The sequence below is a fragment of the Phasianus colchicus genome, chromosome 1 (genome assembly GCF_987193195.1).
Source record: "Phasianus colchicus chromosome 1, bPhaCol1.hap1.1, whole genome shotgun sequence".
Taxonomy (NCBI): Eukaryota; Metazoa; Chordata; class Aves; order Galliformes; family Phasianidae; genus Phasianus; species Phasianus colchicus.
The window spans coordinates 14,715,459-14,732,846 of NC_143436.1; the positions used below are offsets into that span (position 1 = coordinate 14,715,459).

The 17,388-nt window shown below is 42.3% G+C and overlaps 1 protein-coding gene across 5 annotated transcripts in view; it reads right to left on the minus strand.

The window, feature by feature from the left end:
• ATXN7L1 (ataxin 7 like 1) overlaps positions 1-17,388 on the minus strand; it is a 108,738-nt gene that overhangs the window by 26,637 nt on the left and 64,713 nt on the right. For 3 of the 5 annotated variants that reach the window (XM_090135863.1, XM_090135859.1, XM_090135866.1), the window contains one exon: positions 4,865-5,087. In XM_090135863.1, the coding sequence (XP_089991989.1) occupies positions 4,865-5,087 (223 nt within the window). The other 2 variants (XM_090135873.1, XM_090135870.1) reach the window with 2 other exon arrangements.

Genomic DNA, 17,388 nt, shown 5'->3' on the forward strand with positions numbered 1-17,388 from the left:
AAATAAACTGATAAACAGTCTGTTCATGTGGTTGTACTGAAAAGCAAATCTTAGCAAAAGGATTCTGCTTGCACTTTTTGATGAGGTTACCAGTGAAGCTGACAAAGATAACCGGGAAATTGTTCGAATTCTCAGAAAACACAAATAAAAGCACTTTAAAAGCAAATGTTAAACAACTGAAAATTAGCTTTTGGGGACTTCAGTGAGGGTGCCTGCTTGTGGGATGTTCAGCCACCATCACCCAATCAGAAAACCGCAACGGCTTTTAGAAATAAACACCAGATTACTGTTAGTAACATTTGCCAGTGGCATCAGGATTGAGGGAAATGTGAGTAATGAAGGGACAAAAGGCAGCTATAGAAAGTAGCATGGATTGTTTAGTAATGTGCATTCAATCGAAGAAATATATGCCATCAAATGTGAAGTTACACATAAAAAAAACAGGGCAAACATAGGAAAAAACATACTGGAAAATAAGGACAAAACTATTTAGTGGTCATGGTGAATAACAATACGAGCTTTTATTGGACTTTGTGCTGATACTGAAAGAAAAGGATATAGCAAATAAGATTAAGAAGGAGATTTGCTTTTCACGTACCCTTTGTTACACTGATACTGGAATGTGATCACCAGTTTTGTTGACCAGTATTCAAAACTGACATCCATGAATTAGAAAGGAACCAGAAAAAGGCTACAGATCTATCTGAGGCCTACAGAAAGCACCTCATCATGGTGGGCTTCAAAAGCTCACTCTCTTTCTTAGGTAACTGATTTCCTTCTGGATTAAATAGAAGCTCCTTCAGCAGAACCTATGACAAACTCCTCAAACAAGGATGTATTTCTCTCCTCAGTAACCTATGATAATTTCTTTCAGTTCAAAGCCATTGCTTGTCATGTCATCCTTAAGCAAGGAAAAGAGTTACAGTGTGACACAATACCTGTGTCTCCCTATTACCTACATTTTCACTTCTTCAGGCTTTATTACATATTTTTTCCTTGTTCTAACATAACTTTGCTGGATTGGGGGAGTCATTTATTACTATAATCATTCTAAAATCTCACCACCTTTTCAACTCACTTTTAAAAATTCTTAAGAAAATTCATAAGAATTAAAAACTGTAAAACATTGTTCTAGTCAGCAATCTGGAAGTGCTTCTAAGATGTAACAAATACGTGGCGCAAATTAACTCTTCTGAATTTTGCTGCATTAGGAACATCCTTAAATCTTGACAAGCTTCACTTTCTCAGCTTTTGTAGGAATAATGGTATTTCCTAAACACAAAGAAATAAAGACTAAGGGATGATTAAAAAGATCTCGTAAATGACACTACAAATTGTAAATGATTACCCACAGGTATACCTCTGTGATCCTATTACAAAAAGTCTGAGCTTGATGAAAACCATGAGATTTCCATCTCATTTCCTTCATTTTCTGAATTTCTGGCAGGCAACAGCTAACCCTTGTGGAGGGAGGTCAAGGAGACTTGCTTCAGCTTAGAATGACAGTATCACTGAGGTTAGAAAAGACCTTCAGGATCATCTAGCCCTTTATTCCAGTTCTACAGTGCCTCAGAACCACGGTGTGAAGAAGTGGATGCCCTGTAGCATCAGGGCACCCAGATCCTGCAGGGAGCGCAGAAACCAAAGCTGTGCCCTTCGAGCATGCAGGCTGAAGCCAGGACAGCTCCAGCCAGGGCAGCCAGAGCCCATGGGCCCCAGGGCATGCAGCCATATGAGAAAGGAACAAGCTGGAGAGACAAGTGGCACCAAAATGTCTTTTACAAATGGTACCTGGGCTGTTCTTATTAATGATGAACTCTTATTCATTATTATTTTAATTACTAACAATCATCTTATTCTTTACCTTTTCTATTTTCTACCGTCTTGGTGTATCTCCTACAACCTTGAATGCAAGCTGCAGAAACACTGGTTTATGCCTGCCTTGTGCACACTGCAGTCATGTCCCAGCACTGCTTTAGCCTCTGAGCACAGCTGGATTAACAGTAACAATGCTAGAGAGACACAGGAAGAAACAGCTGAGAGGTATTTCCAGGTAATGTATTCAAAATATTCTTCCATACTCCAGCTAGGGAAGGATTAAGACAGCAGAGACAAAACAAAAGCAATTCCAGATCTCTCTCAGCTGAGCATTCTGATCACGGTTTTTAAAGCATTAGCTGAGGAGCCATCTGAAGCACTGCAATACATCTCAGGACAAGAAGGATGCAAAGAAGAGAACAAGCTGCTAGGGCAAGGTTTATGATGATGAGTCAAGCAAATCAATAGTGAATTAAACACCAGAAGAGCTTGGTCTACATGCAGGCAGGTGTGACAACGGATATACTGGGCCATGGTGTTGCAGAGGCCATTGCTACTAATCATACTAATGATAGCTTCTATATCACTACTAATCCCGGCATCTAAAATTTAAGGGATGCTGAGTAAAATGCTAAAGAATCAGGTAAGTGCAACAAAGTTACTCTAGTTCTGGAAAGCAATTATTACAGGCTATACAGTCCCTGAACTAAGCTAACCCATGTAAATATCTGTGGCAATTACTACAATGAAGTGGACAAACTCAGTGAATAACTGGAAGTTTCTGAAGATGTAAACAATAACACATGGATATGCAATGAATTCTGTTCATATATTTTGAAACAAAAATATTTTCCAGTATTTCTTTCTAAAAGATAGGGAGGTGACATTTGACAGACTGAACAGACAGGTGAATGGAAGATATAACCTTACCATGAAAAGGAATTATATTTATGAGTAATTTTTTCTTTGAGAAAATGAGAGCTGCTTAACATTTCATAGAATCCTAAATGAAAATGATAATCCAGGTAATTCTACTAATTTTCCAGGTAGGAAAACTCTTTCTTCGTTAACTGATGTCAGCTCACTATGAACTGTGACAGTTATCAGACTGATTTTATTCTCTAAAAAGCCATGTAAAAAGCCATGTACTCAACACTACATTATGAAGGACAATTTTATTGATCTCCAATTCAGACTGCTAGTGATTTGTTACGTTAAGATTACAATATCTTTAAACAGTATATACTTTATTTTCCCCACTGGTAAACAGAACTATAGCATTACCTCCTCACAGAGCTGCAAGAATTCTGTAATTTATGACTAGATCTAACGACATATAATTGCCAAATAATTAATAAACCATTACAACAGTTTTAAACAACTCAATCTACCTTCTTAATCATCCATAAGCGCTTGGGATTTTCCTAATAATGGGAAAATGACTGGTGAAAACATGTAGTTATTTTGTTTCCTTTTGGCTTTTATTGACTGACAGAATGCCATCTGTTGCCAAAACAGAAGATATTTGCTTACAGCTTCACTTAGATGCTGAATAGATATGGAAGTTGTCTGAAACTGGGAAACAGATTCATAGTCAATAGCATTAATGCTCTGAAGAGCTTTCTGAATTTCTTTTAATTAGTTTTAAAAATATGCTCTCGTATAAATATCCTCTCTTCAACATTCACAATGAAAGGTCATTATTCAAGCAAGAATATTTTTTAATAGTAATTGAAGTCCTTACGTGTTAACTAAAATAGCCCATATCTCATCTGTGCGAGTAACCAAAACATCCACAATCTCTATTTTCAGATTAAATGAAATAACTGTCCTCAATGTTCATCATATGTACAGGAATGGTGGGTTCAGATTTAAAGAAAAATGAGATTTATTCCAGTGCAAGGTAAATTCTGTGGTTAGGCAGACGGTGCTGTCTTTGAAATCATACTGAAGGGTGTATGTTTACAGCAGAAAACATGAGCTATTATTTTAACATAATATGAGTTTACGCTTGGTCTCTTTGGTGAACGGTTTGCATTAAATTATTTACTGCTTTCAGGCAGTCTAAAATCACAACCCTCTTACGCTAGACACTGCATATAAAAAGCAAGGATATTTAAGCAGCAATTAGATAAAACTTGATGAAAAGAAAAAGGAAGTCTGATTATCTCAAGTTCACAGACACAGAACTGAGGCTGAGGAGATGAAGCTGTTAGAGCAGCCTGTGCAGAAGCAGGAACCAAATCTTCTAAGTCAACAATCCAGTGACCGAATCACAAAGCATCTTTTCTATAGATAAGTAAAGAATTACTAGTTTATTAAGGGATAAAACTATGACCCAGTTCAACTCTCTTTTACATTTTTGCAACTATGCTGCAACCATCAGAGTCATGGGAGGATGAGGTGGGCAGTCTCCAAGACTGTATATGGGTATCTGTCGCTATACATGATGCAAAAATCCCACAAAACAGTGATTTTTGCAGCTGGAATTTTCTTCTGTCTTATAAAGCAGCACATGTTATCAAAATACAGAAGGAGCTCCAACAGCAGCTGCTGTTGAAGATAAATGACTGGAAGCAGCACGTTTTCATGAACACGAGCTAAGTCAATATTAAGAACTCTACAAAAACTATGTTGCTGATTAAAAGCATCAGTTTTAAGGGCTGATATTGTGAAGACAGGTGGACCTTGAAGATAGCAAACTGGTTTGATCCCCCACTTGCATCTCAGGAAAGCCAAAATTTGACAGAACATCAGACAAGTAAATCGGCTCATTTTTCCTTTTCAAATATACGCAGACATACATATGTCATCCTTATGTATGTGTACACATATATACATATATATACAGATATAAGTATATTAAAAAAACCCCAAAAACTATATTTTAAAAACATCATATTTTCCTCCCCTAGGTAAGGTAGGGGCTTAAATGGTAAACTTTAGAAGAGAGAACAGATTTTTGTTTTTTTTGTGATCATGAACTACGCATAGATACTTATTTCTGAACACCAACAGCTCAGGTAACTGTTCTTCTGGTACTCACCATGGTTTATCCCTCGAAACTTTTGAAGGAAAGACTGTGTGCTGTTTGCTACTGGAGGTAAGTAGATTGTCTTTGGGCGTTTTGAATGGCTTTGAGTTGCTGCTGACAGGGTTATGGCCGCTGATACAGGATTTCGGTTTCATCTGCACTAGGGATGTCCTGGAATTGCAAGCTGGAGAAGCTGGAGAAGGGGAAGGTTTGCACATTGAACCGTGTCTTCGTTCTGTAATGGAAAAATAATAAACTTTAGAGCATTTCATAGGCTAAAAGAAAAAATAAAGATCAGGGAAGAGGAAATTCTTCCTCTCTATTCTAGTTGAAAAGGGTGCATGTCACAGGGAGTGGCATGGTCTAGAGTGGGCATGAGTTGATGGTTGGACTACATGATCCTAGTGGTCTTTCCAACCTTAACAATTCTGATTCCAAACAGGGTGGTAACAGACCAAGAACTTTACCAACACATAGCAAACTGTCCAGGTCTAAAGCCTCCTGCACTGAAAGCGGTGTGGCTGGGTGCTGCTCTCTGGGCCTGCCCAGCATCACCCCGTCAGCCAGGAGCGGCGTAAGGCGGTAATGGCAACCTGCTCCTCCAAGGACAAGTGTTATATCCACAACACAAACTCCATGCTCCCTGGTTTGATATTTTAAGGAGAACTAAGAAAAATTTTCCCACAGAGAATCAAAACACAGCAATTTGTCTGGCATCTCCTTGGGTAAAAACATGCTGGGAGAATAGGGATTCATCCATGACTGATTTGCAATAGGTGAATACCTCAAGAACAAAGAGAAATGCTTAAAATACATATGAAGAATATTTTCAACTGTTCTTTTTACATCTCTAGTGACTAAATAAAGATGTTTTCCTTTAAAGATTAGGCACTTCCAAACCTCTATATCCAAGCTTCAACTACAATTGCAGAAATGCACTCAAGAATCTCCCATAATTGAAGACCCAAACATTCTTACTGATTTTTAACATAAAAAGCAGCTTCTTTCACCCCCGAATGCTGGTTCTCACCCTGCCATCATGTGCTGGTTTCCACCCTGCCACAGGTCTCAGCATACAGACTCTACCTCCAGAAGTCTTTTCCTGGATGCAATTAATATACACTCATTTCACGACTCATTTGTGTAACGCCCACGGAAGCTATGCATTTGCCTCTGAAATGTGGAGTTTTATTCATAGAATGTTTGTTTAGTTAAATAATAGCTATTGTTTTAACAATTACCAACCTTCCCAGCAACTATTTAATCAATTGAAATTAGCCTAATAAAAATGTGTGATTTTACCATTAATTACTTGAGGGCTGATGAAAAAGCAACTGCTGCTTAACCAGTAAAACCAAGCCACATAGAAGGTGAAACTTGGAACAAACATGCTTCTCACATACAAATCATGCAAATTCAGGATAAACCACTCAGATCTTTGCCATAGCTCCCAGTGTTCTCCAGACCGACTCTCCCCTGGTAAGCCATATGTTTGATACCGCCCCTAAGGATATATTTGGAAGTGAAGTACACTACTGTGTTATTAAAATTAATCTTCCGGAAACACGGACATTCAAGACACGGGCCATCTAAAATTATATTTTAAAGTCATCTAAGTATCACATGCCATAGCAGGGTATTTTTTAAGATTTGCCTTACACTGGATTTTTGATCAAGCTAAATCAAGACAACTTCTTCAATTCATTAATTCCTGAGAGCAAAACAGTGCATTGGCTTTGGTGGCTTTTCTTTTTTCAACGTAACATACAAAATGATAGGATAGCAGTAACATGGCATTCCAGTAACATGTACCCCCCTCTTTAAAATAAAAATTTACCCAGAAGACAAGGAAGGAAAAGATCACATGACTATTTATTTTATCTCTATGTGTCAGATCGGTGCTCAGTTTTGCAATCAGAACTGACTGCTGCACTTGGCATTTCCTTTCAACTCCAAACTGCCCAATACACAGCTACAGAAAGTCCTGCATACTTCTGACACTTATCTGAGCACTACCAGTGTTACTCAGCTTCTCTTAAAACCTCCTAAGTGTAGAATGGAAATTGCGACCGCTATAAAGTTATACAGAAGGAAGAATGTGAACAGTTGGTGCTGCACGACGGCATCAGGCACTGCTGCAGCAGGGAAAATCGACTTGTTTGCTCACGTGAGGTAACATCACTGCAACAGGAGCAGGAGCTGATGGCAGCAGCACCTTCGCAGAGCTGTGCTCCTGGGCGGGCACAGACAGCAGGGCAGGACGCAGGACCTGGAGCAGGAGGCCGGACAGCCAAGGTGGGAAATGACACCGACAAAGCCATACTGCGGGGGGGATGGGCATAAATTGTAACTAAATATTGCTGTATTCCTCTGCACAAGCTATCGTCTTTGGCACTTGTTTCTCTTTTTCTTTCTGTGTGTGCAGGGTGGCTGCGCTTCCCTATCAAAATGAACTTCCTGGTCACACCGCCTCCTTACAAAATTCTGCTAATTTGCCTATTAACATTTTACTTGTTATGTTATTGGTCTGCTGTCATCCACCCTATGTAATAAATGTGAATATAAGACATTTACAGATCAGACGGCCATTACAAAACAAGATATTCCTGTACTGGCACATCCGGCATGTAACTGCCCAGCCACGTAAGAACCTGGACACCCCTCTGCAGTTGATGCACAGACAAATGGCACGCAGTGGGCAGCTGAGCTCATGCACACACAGCTGTGGCCATAGCTGTCCCTGCTTGCATGAGCAAACAGCACAGTCACTGGCTAGACACGAACCCAAAGCAGATTGAAAGTTTTTGCCCCACAAAAAGAGAAGTGCGAGACAAATGGAAATCCAGCTACCACTCACAAAGTAACAGCCTAAACTTCACTGCCGTTCCCGTTGCTTCAAAAGCATGCAATGCTATGAATGTGCACTCGTTTAAAACATGAGAGAACTTTCTGAATACATCCGAATAGATGCTCACTCCACAAAAATAACAGTGCATTTTCTGTTTTTCTTCCCCAAATAGCTGTTGCCGTCACCTCCACAAACAGGGCACGATCAAAGTTCCAGTCCTCTGCCCCACACTAATCCTCCTGCAACCTCTCAGCTGTTTCAGTGCAGCCCCTGTGGCAACTGACGAGCAACATGTGACTGCTGCTGTCAAACAGTTAATGTATTAATGACACGAATCTTGGAGAGAAGTTTAGCACGCTCGCACTGAATTAACTGCGCTTCCTAAAGAATCTATTTCAGATCAATATTTTTGTTTCTTTCTTTTTTGGAGTCAAACTCAATGCTACATACTGTCCTCACGCACATTTCAAGCATTGGTAGCATTGCATACGATCTTAAACTTTTCCAGGAGATTCTCCATGTCCTATGGAAACATGGATACCATCCAACTTTCTCAGCCAAATCTGAATTGTTGTTGCTAGATGTGAAGTCCTTATGTTGTCGGAGACTTAACAGTCCCCCAGCCTCCACAGCTTCTCTCCTTCTTGCTCCCTTTCTCCTCCTCCAGTGTCCCACACGATGCAGCCCCCTACCTGTCCCCAACCTTGGCTGCAGCTGCCCAAGTCCTCTAGGACTGGCTCTGAATCTTTAACTCCACGTATCCTCTGTGACTGGCCACAGGGGAATACTAGCAGCTGTTTTGCAGGAAACGCCGCATCTCCTAATCACACGCGAAAAAGCAAAGCAATAGAAAAGCAACACAATCTCCAGATCCACAGTGTGTGAGAAAAGGGGTAAAAGCACATTCTGAAGTAGAAAGAATCTTCTCTAGTTTTCACCTTGGCTCTCACATCAGATCAAATGCCCTCTTAGCTCATAGCAAGCCTTAAACGTAACGCCTCAGCACTAAACACACTGCCAGTACTTTATGCCAACCATGTGCTGATAGGCAGACTGCAGTCATTTTGCACCCAGAAAAGACCTTTACACAATACTGACACCACAGACCTCTCTTGCCTGGACTACACTTCAACACCACACACAGTACATCCCATCTGCATCCCTTCTTACCCCGCCTGCTCTACTTAAAATTCACCCAATTGAGGGAACAGCTTTAGCTCACAGTTAGCGTCCCCTCCGCTGGCGAGACTTAGAAGGCTGCACAGGAAGGAGTCATGGGACAGCTGGGGCGCAGAAGATGTGCCTTTGGTCTTTCAGTACAGTTTGCAGGTAGTTTGAACAAAAAATCCCTCTAACTTTGTTGGAAGAGACGTGCCAGATCTCTGTCAGCAGCAGTCATTGTGAAACATAGCTCTCGCTGAGCACAGCCCTGCTTCCCACGCGCAGCAGGCCCAGAGCAAAGCTGGGCCACGAGGAGCTCCGTGAGCGGCGTGAGGGACCGCGGCTCGGGCCCACGTTTGGAAAACACAAGACACAACTGCTGAAACCCAGACACGTATGAATGTTATTTGCTGTTAATAAACAGAAACGGTGTAACACCATTCCTTTCAAGCTTAGGATCACCACAACACTCACGTTTATAGCCCTTTTATTTAAAATAGCAGAAACTAACCAGATCTCCCGTACACGATACGAATACCGCCCATCGTTCCCCGCGTACAATATTTAAGCAGACGTTAATGCAATTTAGTGTCTCATCTACAGGTGACTCCGTTTCACAACAGAGCCGGGCGCTGTTATGAGCCCGTTACTTATGGTAACGCCATCCAACACCTATGTACCAATTACAGGTTTTCTATTTACAGTATATCCTGAGGTGTTTTGTTACACCGTGCGGAGTTGAGCAACGCATACTTACAATTTCAGCAAACAGTAAAGGGAAACCTTCCACCTGGTACTTCTCCCAGTTCAAAGTTTAAAAAGGCACTCGGCATTAATTCTAATCAAACCAAACCAGGAAGAAAACGGCACATGCCTGAGAAGCGAGAGCCAGCGCACAGCACGCCCAGCGAGCCGCCTGCTTGCAGAAATGTGTCATCCTGCAGCAACTGGCAGCTGCTTCCTAACAAGAGTTCATAAACACCTTGTAAGCACTTTCATTTTGCAACCGCGGTCTAAAAAAAAAAAAAAAACACGAACAAAAAAGACAAAAAAACCCCAACAACCTAACAAAAGGCAGGACGTGCAGCTCGCTAAAAATAAACACAGGCTCGGTGCAAACCAGCTGCAGCATAACGTCGTGAGAGCGAAGGACAACTTTACCCGCTTCGTGGGCACAGCGCTGCCCGGAGCGCGGCCGAACCAGTGAGGAAACGGTGCCCGCGAGGCGCTCCTCCTCCCCGCAGCGCGCCGCGAAGGAAACGGCACAGCCAGTTTCATTTTGATACTTCTTGTAAACTGACAAAGGAAACGCACCGCCAGCTCAACCCCGGAGCCGACACGCTGCGCAGGACGCAGCTCAGCAATCACAGCTTCAATCCAGGTCAAATGACATAAGTGGGAAATTATCAAGTGCTAAAATAACCACCCTTCTGCCCGTGTTTATTTACGACGAACAGGAGCTCCGCTCTCTGACACGAACCCACCGAAACGACTCTCCGTTTCACAAAGCCTACGAGCGCGAAGGGTCGGCAAACTTATGCAAAACATCCCGCAGGGAGAAGAAACGTAAACCGAGCCACTTACAGCGAGGAGCGGGCTGCCAACTTAATCTGATTCTACGACGGCCGTAAACACGCACTTTTGGAACGCGCGATGATTCACGCTGCCGCAGATGCCGTCAGAGGAGCGCGGCATTCCGCACGCGCTGCCGGCAGAGGCTGACCTGCCCTGCAGCGCCGCCGGCCCGCGCGCGCCGCCTGTTTTGACTCCAGGCACTTGCCGAGCGCCGGGTTTCAGGTCCTACCAGTCGGACACCAGCGCGGGGCCCGCGCCAAGAACAACACGCACTGAAAGCAGCTGTGGGTTGGGTTTTTTTTCTTTTTTTTTTTTGGACTGTTGATACAACTGAAAGTTAAGCGCAGTTAAACCGAAGTGTAAAATGGAAAGCAACAAACCCACGGGTGCCTAGTGAGAGGAAGACGCTCTGGTTTTGTTTGGTTTTGTTTTTTTCTTTCTTGATTCAGGAAAGAGGGGGGTGTTTGTGTCTGACGAGCAGGACAAGCCTGCTGCTTTCCTGAAACATCCTTCATTTGTGGGATAACGGGGTAATTACACATGAGGCAGCGGGAATAATCTCTGGAATACCACTAAATTACTCTTAAGTGGCCAAATCTCTTAAAAATGGCCAAATTCCATAAAAAACACTCAGCGCTTCCCAGAACACTTATTTCTATTCAGTAGGAAGTGTAAAAAAAAGGAAGGGTCAAGCAGTGCTCCACCACAGCACAAAACTGCTTCCAACTGGATTCACCGCGCCAAATGCGAAGCGGAGCTGCTGGCTGCTTGCTCGCTCCTTCTGCGAGCGCTCCGAGACCTGCAGCCCCGAGGCACCCCGGCGTAACAGAGTTGGGAGGACGATGGCAGGGCAAATACCCCGTCCTGCTGCCAACATCACGCCTTGCATCGCGGCAGCAGGAGACCTAGACGTAACTCTGGCGACAGGGCCTACTTCTTCAGCTATAAAATGGGATAGTAACAATGCACAGTATTAACTTGCTTCAAAAAGGAGTTGGATGTCTCAGTAGGAAGTCACCACTTCTTATAAAGACACAATTCTGAATGTGTAGTTGGTATTTGCTCCCTGGCGCACTGCTACCGCAGCAAAACCGCCTGGTTGGCTATTGGAACTCAGCTTTTCTCAGCTCAGTTATACCAGAAATCCCTGGGCAAAAAAGACATATGTAAAAGCAAAGGTAAAATTTTTTGGTTTTTTTTCAGTGATACTCTCCCAAAGAACAGTGAGGAGAGCTTTGGCATGGAAATTTCCAGCTGCGCTGGAAGCAATGCTCTGAGAGTCCAACGTAAAACCTGTGAGACATTCTGAACTGCCTGGAGGGTGTGGGGTTAATGCCATCCTACACCCTGTGCTCATCCTGCAAGGACAGCCCTCGCCTGCCTTCTGCATGGGTGTTCCATTACCTGCACTACCAGCCCCAACTTACTAAGTTCTCTGGCAGTCAAGCTATGATACTTCCTTCAAGCAACAGCAGCACTGCAGACAAGCAGGAATTCTACGGGTGATTTCGTGGCTGCATGTGAAGAGAAATCTTTAATTTGTTTGTTTATTTGTTGGACATAGTATTATGTTTAGCACTGAAATAAAACATGAGCGGCAGCGGTCTAGTTTATTAGATACACAAATTCAAAAGCGACTCATCTATTCCCTCCCTGAAGCACAGGACTTAAATCATTTTGCTCCAAACACACTGCTGGAAATAGTGGGAAATTTGGTATGACCAGCCCCCTGGGGCAGATCCTTCCCATCAAGGGTCATCTTATTTATTTACATGTATTTCTCAGGTAAAATATGTCACTGCATCTCAATCTCCATCTTCAATGAAATTTACAAAATAAAGTAATTTAGATATATTAACACTTTAGGAACTCATCGGATGTTTCCCCTTATCTACAATAGGACTATTAGAGAAAAAAGGGTATTCAATGATTTACTTAATCTAAACAGAACAGCATTTCTTTTCAGAGCTAAGAGAATCTAAGGATGGACAAATGAGGTGGCTGGCAGGACTCCACAGTGAGCTCAGCACTAGATGTCATATTTTCTCCATACTCAGATCAAAACTAATGGGATGAATGGTATTCAGCTCCTCCCACAATGCTGAATGCAATCACAACAGCTTTTCAGGTAACTGAGCTAACGGTACTAACCACATTACAGATACTACTAACAGTCAGAGTCAGATTTCAAGTAGCTAAAAACAACTGCTGTACAGATAAAAGAGTAAAGCAAACATTACAGCAAGATGGGCCGTGTCTAAGCAGCATACATATATTTCAGGACTCTGGCAAAAAAACCCAACAACACTACTGTACTATATAACTCAGAGGAAACAACTTATCATCCTTAGGAGACATATGTTCATGATTGGTTTATATGCACAGTATCATGCCAGAGTTTACTCAATAACCAGATAACTTATTTCAGTGTTCCTTAGAATAATCACGTACAGAAGTGGTAGCACTACTGAATTAGCTGCGAATAACAGCCTTGCAGTGCTTGGATGTAATTTACTACTTAAATGTTTTGGCTTTTGGAATCCCAAACCAGCATTTTCATGATACAACGTACATATATATTTTCTCTCTGTACTAACAGCAAGCTGTTCCATTAGCAGAAAAATAGTGAAAAGTGTTTTTCTAAAATTCCGTGGCTTTTTTCTCTACACCTCGATCGCCCTGAGCTGCCTTGCCCTGCAGCACTGCTGCCATCTCACCCCATTTCTAGCGTCCTTTGTGTTCCCCCTGCTCCTGCGAGGCAGTCTGAGCAATGCCTGGTGTAGAGGCACCCATGCAACAACTGCCAGAGCACAAGTGCTGCTGCCACACCAAATGCTGTTCTCTGGGGGCATGTTAATGAATGTGTCTCTTTATAGTTGCTGATTTTCAAAGAATCACTGAAACTATGCATCTTTAATGCCATACTGGTAGGGAGTTAAAAATTCTGAGGGAAAAATCAGTGTAATTGGATGAGCCTTGTTGCTATTATATTTATTTTTCAGGAAACTCAAGTTTACATTTTTACATGGTAATTTTACTTGTTCTTCTGTGTTTGTCACTCCTCATGGATATTCCCCAGCCTCAAATGAATCCCCTTCGGATATTCTGACAGCTTTTGAAAATCAAGTTAACCAAACAGATCTGTCCAACTGGGAACTGCAGGTTTGTTTTGAAATTTTAATGAGCTTGCATTTCAGTTTCATTCTGTATTACACTGCCTTTATAGCAGGCTTGATAAGTGTCAGTGCAGAGTATTTTCTCATTCCCAATGTTTTAGATAAATCAGCTCCTTATGTTTCAGGCTGATTATGTGCCACAAATAACAAAACCAGTTCTTTAGAACACTGCAGGGATATCCATGGGTTATAACCCCACATTCACAGCCTCCAAAGGGAAGTCCAAAATAATTCCTGGAGAGGTCACTTATTTGTGTTTCTCTCACTACATACAATTGCACTTACAAACACCCAAACCCTCAGCCTTGCACAGAAGCAAACTGCAAGCAAACAATACTACAGACATACCCAAACCATAGAGGGGTCTCTGTAAAGGCACTTTGGTAGCTGCTCCTTTTCCTTCAGAACCTCTTTAGTTCTACTCTTATTTGCAAGTTAAGACCTAAAAAAGACGGTTTCAAATTCAACTCGTATCATTTACGATGTCTAGCAGTGTAAACCGAAGAAACTCATCCCTAAGAGGACATAAAGAGATACAAATCAGCCTAAGAGAATCCCAGTTAAATGCACTTTGTGTCCTACTTCTGAATGTGTGTCTAAACTATTGCTCATTGTAACTAACTTCATGTGTTACAACGCCACGCTTTGGATAAACGATGTACCAACCTTCCAATCCCTGCCCTGAATGGAAGAGAATGATACATGTCTATGATTTTAAATGTCACAGGAGGTCTCACAGAACATGTACCAATTGTTTTGTTTGTTTTTTTTTTAAACCACCTGAGTACAGGTAAAGCATTCTGGGATGACTTTCCTATAGGGGTTAAGTTGGCTTCATCCATGCCAGATGCAATGTCACATTAGGTGGGAAGAATGAACAGCACAACCCTTTGCCAAGAGGCGAAAGCAGCCTTTGGTCAGTCAAAAAACAATTATAAGGGGAGTAAGCTTGGGAGCCAACAGGAAGAAGAGAAAACATTTTAAAGGGCAGGATTGCAGTGTGTACAGATGAGTTATTTATAGAGTCAACACTCAATTACCCGTGGTCAGATTATCTGTACCAGAGATGCAGAAACAAACCAGCTCCAGTTGGGCTCATTAGCCTACATGCAGCTTTGTGCAAAGATTCCTACACTTCTGGATTGGCGTGTGTCTGGAAATGTTACAAAACCTTTTTCTCCAGCAAAAGACTGGAGTCCTTATTGATTTGAACTGAAGTGTTCTGGTTGTCTGTATGGCATTTCCAAAGGCAAGAACATTGGCAGAAATGGCAGAGACTCCAAATGAAGCCACTACCTTGCACCCAGGTGAAGCCACTACCTTGCAGCGTCCTGTGCTCCCAGCACCAAGAATTTTTACTAGTTCAGGCACAGTGTCAAGGCAAAGCTGGCTGCATGCATTCCTGCCAGCCTGCATCAGGGCTGCAGGAAGCTGGGGAGTGCAGTGCAGATGAGCGCAGGACACTTGTGACAACACAGCAACAGGCAGCAGTCAGCACAGCAAACGCTAACACAGCTGGGATGGCCTCTGTGCAGAGGGATGAAGCTGTGAAATCATTTGGGATCATGATTTACAGCCAGATCATTTAAACCCAATATTCTCAATGAGGGAAAAGTTAAAATACAAGTGCTTTCCTAACTGTAGGAAAAACAAAGCAATGGATGGTACCAATCCACATTGAAGCTGTTTTCCTGGCCACAATGCCAAAAGTATAATTAACAGTGAAATAAAAAGGTAGTCGTGGAATGAAATGGAAAAAACCCAGCAACATGACTTCCTACCTGCCAATTGCTTCCTCTGAACCAGACAATCTGTGCTCATGCTACAGGGCCGAATCCTCTCCCACTTGTCAGAAGACAGAAAAGTCCAAAGAGGCCTTACCCTCTTAGATCTTTTTGGAAGTTGTCCCTCCTCCTCAAAGTGCTACAGCTGAAATAAACCCTACTGCTTAGAGGTAACAAGAAGTATTTAGACTGCAGAAATTGGAAGAGTTTAAAAATCTCTCTTTTTTTTCCCCCCAGCTGTGGAAGCAACTTGACCAAAGTTGACAGGGAAAGGACAACATGCAGAATATTGGCATGAAAAATCTCAGCTATAATCAGCTGACTCCAGCCTGATTACAGAGGAGGAACTAAACTCTTTATTTGGCAAATTGATCACAGAGCAGTTATTGCTGTGTCTGCCAAATGGTAGCTAGACAGTATAGCAGATTTAACCAGCAATGGCTAACACATGAACCAGAAGTATCCATGCCTGAGCAATCAACCTCGTCTCTAAATACTAAGGAAGAGATTTACTTAGATCTGAAGACGACAGTGTATAGCACAGAGCTTCTGAAACAGTTTCATATGGTAGCAAAAAACAAAGGGTCATGGAGTACAGGACTAGACAGAGAACAAGAGGTACCGTGAACATCGCTGTAACACTTCTGGGAATCTGGAGTCCTACATCTAAAACATTATTATCCCTCCCTTCTTTCTCCCTAGTACCAAATGCCTTGATCTGCCAGATTGCTTAAAGTATGAAACAGAAACAATTCAAGAGAAACAACAGTTCAAAACCAAAATTCAGTCTATTGTTATTCATCAGAGAATTCTGGAAGATTTAGTTGTTTTATCTCCTTAGATTTCAACATCTGAAAGCTGACAGCAGCAGAAGTTACAGAAGGTTTACTGTCCTTTACTGTTTTATCTTAGGACATAAAACTTATTCTCATGATTAGGAAGTAATATACGTATTTTGGATAGTGTAACATTCAGATAACAACAATGGAAAATGATTCCTGCTCTACATTATTTGCAGGTATACCGTGCTTTTTGGGAGTATTTACTAATGATGAGAGCACCACAAGAAAGGAATGGACTCAACTACCGATAAACAACTGGGAGCAACAGACTTTGCTAAATGTTCAATGACTCATATCAGCAAAAGGTTTAGAAGTTTTTGCCTCTTATTTACTGTAAGAAGGTAAAGACCAACGCTCCTCCCCTCCCTGCTGCCAAATGCCATGAACTAGGAAAGACCAGAAATGCAAAGTCTACAGCATTAAACCACTGCACTGAAAAGTCTCAACTGCAGCAAGGTTTAAGAAAATACACCAAAGGTATTTCCCTTTCATGTGGGCTCCTACCACAGCTAACTTCAGTCGGTAGCTTCCAGGTAAACCAGCTGTTTATCTGTCCAGCACACACACACAAAGTGTGCTTAAATAAATTTTCTGCTCTGTTACTGCTCCCCCTGCCACAGGATAACAGTTCTAGCCAGAGACACGATCAGCAGCATGTGAAACGCTTTCGGAGAACCTCCAAGGACGCACATGTTAAAGGACAGTGACATGTTATGGCCTGAAGGCCCCAGGGAAATGCACGGAGGCTGGCAATGGGCTTCATGCATGCTGCCACAGTCGTACTGCAATCAAGAGAAGCAACTTCTGCACCTGCTCTACCTCTTCTTAAAAACACTTCTGGTTCACCTTTGTTTTCAACCTTTTAATTATATTAATATGGGACTGCATTAGGTGTAGGAATGGAGAGCAGGCAAGCCACGTAACTTAACCTCGAGTCCTTCAGTGAGTGCTCCTCAGATGCTACTGCTGGGCCCTGCTGTCCTGTCACCTGGGGGCTGTCCCTGGCCACCTGGGCTCACCCCGCTCAGGGACCTCACTCTGCTTCACCATTCCATGCCCATCTGCCAGTCACAAATCTTACAAGCAATTCTTACCCCTCTTTCTGGTAACTCGGTTCCAACAACCCATCAGTCTTTCTGAGAAGAAATGT